This window comes from Micropterus dolomieu, linkage group LG13 (genome assembly GCF_021292245.1).
Source record: "Micropterus dolomieu isolate WLL.071019.BEF.003 ecotype Adirondacks linkage group LG13, ASM2129224v1, whole genome shotgun sequence".
NCBI lineage: Eukaryota > Metazoa > Chordata > Actinopteri > Centrarchiformes > Centrarchidae > Micropterus > Micropterus dolomieu.
In genome coordinates, this window is record NC_060162.1 from 24,025,520 (window position 1) to 24,033,120 (window position 7,601).

At 40.7% G+C, this 7,601-nt stretch overlaps 1 protein-coding gene across 1 annotated transcript in view; it reads right to left on the reverse strand.

Moving 5' to 3' along the window:
- LOC123982278 (collagen alpha-1(XI) chain-like) overlaps positions 1–6,895 on the reverse strand; it is a 74,579-nt gene extending 67,684 nt beyond the window's left edge. Inside the window, exon 1 of the mRNA XM_046067719.1 lies at positions 6,621–6,895. Coding sequence (XP_045923675.1) covers positions 6,621–6,735 — 115 coding nt within the window. The 5' untranslated portion in view covers positions 6,736–6,895. The remainder of the gene's footprint in view (positions 1–6,620) is intronic.
- Between the last annotated feature and the right edge of the window lie 706 nt (positions 6,896–7,601).

Genomic DNA, 7,601 nt, shown 5'->3' on the forward strand with positions numbered 1-7,601 from the left:
GGGGGGGGGGGGGGGGGGGGGGGGGGGGGGTGCAATTCGCAAACCCTCACCACAAGATGTCACTAAAACTTACAAACTTACAAACTTAACCTTTAAGGGCGACGTGCGGTTATTTGTCAAAATGTATAGCCAGGTCACCAGGCCAGTAAAAAAAGTTTTACGGAACAAACCATTGCCATCACAGTTCCTAAATGGTCTAAATGGCAGTACTTAATGGGCATATGTTTCAAATCATACCACTAAATATGGTGGTTACTGCTAGCAGCTTATGCAGGTATTACCTGCAACACCAGGTGCACACTGTCACCATTAGCTCTGTTATTTAACACCACAAGGCAGGTGCAAGCAACACAGAGAACGGCCGCGGGTATGGCTGTCAACACTTTAGTCGAAGTGGAACCACAAACAGCACAGCTTGGGACAAACCACCAGATCATTAAATTGCCCTTTCCACATAAATCTGTGTCTTTGTGTCTTACGGGCTGTAATGTGTCCACAGGCTCTTTGCGGTGACTGAGTGATGGGAGACACATTGAGAAACGACATTACAAAGTGGTCACTGAGGTAACATTGTAAAAGTTAAAAAAATAAATATAAAAAGCCCATTCTTTTATTTATTCATCTTTAACACCAAACATCTGAGGAACTCTGTCTGAACACTATCAACCCACTCTATCAGCCATCTGGATCCAGTTGGCTTGAGGAGAGATTACAGACGAGGAAGGAGGTTCTGCTGCAACATGTGGTTTGCACCTAGCCCTCTCCATCCGCTTATGTTCACACAAAGCTAACCACAAGCCGTAACCTACTCCACACCCACAACCAAGCTGATGACCCTATGTATATTGTAGGGAATGTTACACCACGCACGCCACGGCATGTGGACCTCTGCCTGGTTAAAGCTGGCTAATGGGCTCCAGATCAGGGCTCACCAAGTACTAAGGCCCAAGATCACGTTTCATTGGATGCAGATGCCTGCTTATGGATCTGGCATTATATTGGCAATGACATCATGAGCTCAACCTGCTGGAAGAGCAATGAGTGACGAGGCCGGCGCTGTGCTTTTGATCTGGTTTGACTTGAGGGCTTGGTGATGTGACATAAGTGTTGCAAAGTGTACCGAAATAAGTTTGAAATGACGATGATTCTCTATGTAGAGGGAATTAGACAAAAAAACAAGACAACTGTGTGACTGCCAGACCTTTGTATCACACGTTTTACATAGTGTTATATCCAAAACTGATTATCGCATTTATAGATACAGAGACAGCTTCTTGATGCACAGTTTAAAATTCACACTGTGTTTCAGTTAATGAGTGCACCAAGCATGCAAAAAACCCCACATGACTAAACATTTAAATTCCTCCTTGGTAATTAAAATCTCAGTGGTTCATCCTCTCACAAGCAGAAAATAAACTGCTATTTGCAGATAAATTACAAATAAAGACTAATCATTACAGCTTTAGTCAGGATCCCACCTAAATGTAGCTAGGAAAAATCCTCTTGGAATCATGATCCACATCACCATTCTTGGCTGGCAGTTTTGGAGATATCTTCTGTGGGGTTTCACACCAGACAGACAGACAGACATCCTTAGGCCCCACCATTAGCAGGGCAAACCTTTCTGAAGTTTGATAATCTAAAGCACATTTATGTCATCCATATTATATATAATTGAAAACAATTTTTAAGAGTCTTACAAGTATGTCTGTGAAATAATGCCTTCTCAAATTCCCAAAGAATGCACTTGAGACACATGAAAAGACCGCTCAGAGCCTCTCCATGTCGGACCTCCACTGACACTCTCACAGAGAAGGTCAAGAAGGTTAGTCAGCAATTTCCACTTCTGAAGAAAGTGTGTTAGTGCTAGGGTAGAGGTTTGGTGAGTGGATGGGTGATTGTGAGAGGTATGGAGACACTCAGACGCAGGCACTCCTCTTTTAAGCATCACACAACTCTTCCCAGCAGCTGTTCTGCATACGGTGCTCTAGCGATACCTATCTCATAGGGTCAGAGGCTATTCCTGACATATGGGAGCCACATATCACAGCTAGATATGGCTCGCTGGAAGGATGGACGGATGGATTGGAAATGACAGAAAAGCCTTAATTCAATGAGGAATAGAGGCAGGCAACTGTGCCCAAAAGTCAATCACAGAATATACCGTAAAACTTTAATTAAGAGCCGAGTCCCAAATAGCCACCTACCCCGTTTACAGGTCTGGTGTGGGGACATATTTTGACAAATAAACGCAGGTCTCCATTAGACACCTGGTCTGTTTTATTGGATGTATAAAACCTCTTAACCCCCGCTGGGTCGCCTGCTTTTGCTCCTTCTAAGCTGCTTAGATCGTGCATAGAAATATTTATGTTTAAACTTATGATCAGTATGGACATGCTACACATCGCTAGATTGGTTAGGTAAGTCCGAATGTGTCCGTTCCTTGATTTTTAAATTCCTTTACTCTTTAAGGGTCCAACGATCAAAAGACTTTTCATAAAAAATAGTTGTGAATACTGTCATGTGAAGTACATCACTCTCTGTGTGCTAACTTCTGCCACACTTTTCTCTTCCTGCACCGTGTTGTTGGTTATGTTTGTTTTCGTTACGTTGGTGCCTACAATATAAAAGTGCATAAGCCGTCTGTCGGAGCTAGATCAAATGAATGACGTGAATTTAATATTATTTGATTTTTATACAAGTGATATTCATACTGTTCGAAATAAGTAAACTGTTTCATAGTAGCCTATTTCAGTTTTGTGCAAAAGGAATTAAAGGCCTGTCCCATATGGACGCCTTCCCCAAATATAGGCGTCAATTCAGTGATTTAAGCAAATAAAAGCCCGGGCTATTATCAGGCTGAAAATTTCATTAGAATCTCCTGTTTTTAATTTTTGGGTTCTTAAGTTCAAGTGAAAATTTTGACCTGATGCTGGAGGAAAAGCCTAAAATATTAGGATTTGTCATGAGAGAATCATGGACATCCTCACGAAGTTCCAGAAAAGCTTTAGTTTTTGACACCTTATAAGCAAAGTGAAAAGTAAAAAAGTAAACCAGAAGGTGGCACTAGAGAAAAGCTCACAAGTATCCAAGGAGGCGTAAGAACAAAATGCAGCTATGGAAACAGACAATAAGCAAATTATGGCATATATGAAGCATGTGACTTACAAACCTCCACTGAAGCTTCCATCAGAAACATCACATCTGTGTGTGGGGCGATGAGGACACTAACATTACTCAAATAAACAAATATTAATGTCACATTTCCATCAGGTTTTACACCGTTTGAGCTGTCACTGGCACTATTTTAATCACATCAGCTAGTTGGGCTGTCTTCCTCTGCAGTGTTTTAATGGCAATAGTGGATGGAAGCGCACAACTTTTATTTCCTGGAAATTCTGATACAATTTGCATTGCATTAGAATGGAAACCTGGCTAATGTCGACACATCTTCCTCTAAACTTAAGAGTTGGATGGACAGAATCACCATTCTTATGCCACACATATGGTGGGGCAAAAACTATATGGAACTTCCACAGACTCTTGTCAGATGGGATTGAAGGCACAGAGTTGTCTATGCACTACCAGGCTGAGCACATTGGTGCATGCTCAGCGCACAGAGACGGAGGCTTCAAAGTCAAATCAGAGGTGGTTTGACAATAATGATGGTAGAACAGATAAATCACCTGCAGAGGAATTTTGGGTTAAGCATCATTGCGTCAACGAATGCAGTTCTTCAAACCTGAGTGAAAAGGAATGCTTCATGTGTAGTATATGTGATTCATTGCAGTCAGAGAGGGTTCAAATATGTAGGTGATTGACTCTTGCGCAACAGATCACAGCGGTGGATACTTGGTAGGCTCACCTGTTCCCTCTTTCTTTACTCCTCCCTAACCTAGGCTATCTGAAAGGTGCTATGTACAACTACTAAACAGATGCTTTTATGCTATTGTTCTCAGTGTGTATACCTATGATAAATCAGGACAATAAATATGCGATAAATGTATTTTAAAATGTACTTAAAAGGTGTATAAACACAGGAATATGGAGAAGACCTGTGGGAAGTTCAACAACAGCAGCCCTGCATATCAAACAAGCTGACTGACTTATCCAAAGTCCTGTCACGATGTTTAATCTAATAAAGTAACTTGGGCTGGACAATAAAACAATAACAATAATTATTGCGATATAATTTTTTAAATATAACAAATGTTCAATAAATATTCAATAAATGTCTGATTTTATTCAGTTTTTCAGTCCTTATTTTGTTGAGGAAAAAGGACAAAAAAAAAAGCTTTTACTTAATTTCACTGATGAATATTTGTTGGAAAAGATTTTATCATAATTGTTTTGAATGTTCTACCTCAGATTTGTGAAGTGATCCTCTGTTTGGCATCAAGTGATGACCATAAAGAAGTGTTTAAACCAAAATGAATCATCAGGTTTCTTGAACTTTCACTCAGGAGCAAAAATCATCCTTTAAACAAGAAATAACGATTTGATACTTATCGAGATAAATATCGATATCAAAAGATATGAAACCTTTTATCGTGATATCGTGATGACATTTTTGGCCATATTGTCCAGTCCTAAAAGTAACAATCTAATAAAGTGAGCAAGTAGCCGACAGGATGCAGAATCTCTCAGTTTTTGGTACTATGCATTTGTCTTTTAGCCATTATGGTATCCAAGACCTTGTTGTTCTTGCCTGATGATGATTTCATTCAAAACACAAAAAAACGCACATCACTGAGCATCACTGAGCATCTCCAGTAACCCCCAGAAGCTGAGCATCACACCACCACATTACATTATTAACATTGGCTTGGGATAAACTCACAATCACTCTTAGAGCATATGCTGTCTCATATTCAGGTTTTCACCATATTAACTGTATCTGCAATCACACATTCCCAAATGAGCTCAGTTACATCTGGAAGAGGGCGAGATTTAACTGAGGAATCCAAACAATAACAGTAAACGCATGAAGATTATTACTGCAGTGTTACATAACCATCAGCCTATTCACTGAGATCCAGTAAAAGTTTACACAACGCTCTGCCATCTACATTACCTCTCTGAAAACAAACAGTGAAAACATTCAACAGGCCAGGTTCAATCAACACGCTGCAGGTCTCATCTGTCACCTCACCGCTCTAATCCAAACTCTCAGCTGGTTCCCCGCTCTCTGACATCTCTGTTTGGGTCTCCTGTGTGGCTCTAACACACATATGATTGCAATGAGGAAATATGATAAAGACCAAACTGTAAAATAAACAATATGTATGATGCTGTGGAATCCAGACACGACATACTCGGGCGCCTGGCAGAGCCCAGCCTAAGATCAATTTCAACAGGTCTTAGGATGGATTTAACAACTCCAATGCGGCTCAGAAACACAACGTAAAGCTGCAGTACGTACACAGTATCAACAGTCGTGATAGAACAAAGGAGATCCAGACACTGACAACACTGATGAGACAACAGAGCTGGCTGTGGAAAACGATGTTGTGATTAACTAACTCTGCTTGGCAGAATAAAGGCATTCCATGTGACTTAATAACTGTGGATGAGTCTTGGCATCAGTTTCCACATATGTTTGTTTTGCAAACTAAAGACATTTTGTTGTGCATGATGTATGCATCCAAGTCCAGACATCTCTTTTGGGCCATGTAAAAGGAAACATATCAGTCAAATTTAGTGTAAACAGATTCTATCTTGGCTCAGGCTGATTTAATGGATTTGGTAACTTTGACAACGGCCTAGTGTTTTTTTTTTTGACAATTAAGGTGCATATTGAGAGGCAAGACAGCAGCAATAATATCAATTTAAAGCTGGTGATGGTCAGTGAAGCATTTTACAGCATGAACGGTACATAAATGAAACACCTCAGATTTGGGTTTTAAGGGCCCCAGATTTATGGAGAGACTTGTTGATATTGCAGGCTGGTAAACTAAACTGCAAATGTGAACTAAAACAATTCTTAATTAGTGCGTTGTTGTTTTTTTCTTTGAGAAGCTGTTATAGTAATTGGAAAAAGCAATCAAACATAATTGGTCTGTAGTGAAAATAGTTGAAGGCTTATTGTTTCATTGCGGTCTGAAATGAGTCTTCACAGCATGCCAAACAAAGTTATTCACTCAGTCTGCAAGTGTTTTGGCTTCACTCTCACAGCAGTGAGCGACGAGATGAAAATACAAAGAGAGTCAGAGCGTCAAAGTCGGACTGACTGATGCTGCTGAGTTTCATCTGGACACAAACTGCACTGAACAAATGATTTAATGAGCTCCAGCTGACAAAACCTGATTTTATGGGCAGCTGTTGTGACTGGGTGTTGAAGGTTATTAATGTATCAGCAAATGTGGCATGACTGGGGAAATGGACGTTTTTTAGAGGATGGTGAAGAAGAGTACTCGACGACGATAGCACAATTTATCATTTGTGGGTTCTCAAGGGAACAACAGTGGTTTTCTGTTACATAAGTTGGATATTATAACTTCACACTAAAAAGAGCAGGTCTATACATTAACTAGACTTCTTGACAAGTTTTTAATCTAAACACGCGGGTTTAGCCTTAAGATATTTACCACAGGTCCACAGGTGTTACACACCACTCTTACCTGTCTGCAGCATCCCGGAGCCGGACTCGCCTCCAAAATCCACCGCTGCATCGTCGGTGCTCGTCGTTTTGAACACGAGAAGGCAAACTGTCCATCCTACCAACCAGTTGAACATCTTCCCGGGTTAATCAGCGTTGTAGTTAAGGTTTAACGACATGCAAACAAGAGATCCGAAATGTGTCGTGGACATAAAACCAGCTGTAGTGTGGTTCTCATCCATCAGGAGTGAGGAACACTGTTGACCGGCACTTTTCTTTTGAACTTGGAGTGCTAACTTCTCATCCTCTTCACCTCACCTCCTCCTCCTCCTCAGGTTGCAGCAGTTTCTATCCTCCTGCAGCTGCATCACATCACCGAGGCGCCAAACGAGGCAATAAGGGCCCCGCCTCTTTTTTCTAATGTGGACCAATTAAAACCCTGCAGGGCCTCCGCCCATTTAAAAAAAAAAAGCCTGTCTGTGTAACTTACTTGCAAATTGTTCAGCCTTTCTAGGGAAGATTGATCCATTTTAGTCTGTAAGAGACTTCTCTGCTGATTGGTTCCACATGAAACCTCACATTTATAACAGAAGTTACAATACATCAATAATGCATACTGTTTGTGTTTGCATAAATCACAGGATTACTGGACAGTACCACACAAGCCCACACTCTACTGTACTTTCTAGTCTTATTCCTAATCTTCTCACTTAATGGAGCACTTTCATTAAATCTGCAACGAAAACATTTTTTTAGCCACTTGGGCGAAGTGGAAAGAAGCTTTGAACACAACACTGACATGTCACCTGTTAAGTCCTTAAGGCGAACTTGTTAGCAATCACTTACTTATGTATGCATTTGCAAAGACAGAGCAATATTATCATTCATCAGGAGTTGTGTTTGTGTCCACCTGATAAATAAAAAGTCTAGAACTCCCTCTCAATTTAGCTCTGCTTTTGGTCTCAACCAACCCCTGAGGGAAATATCTACCTCTAGCTGCTAA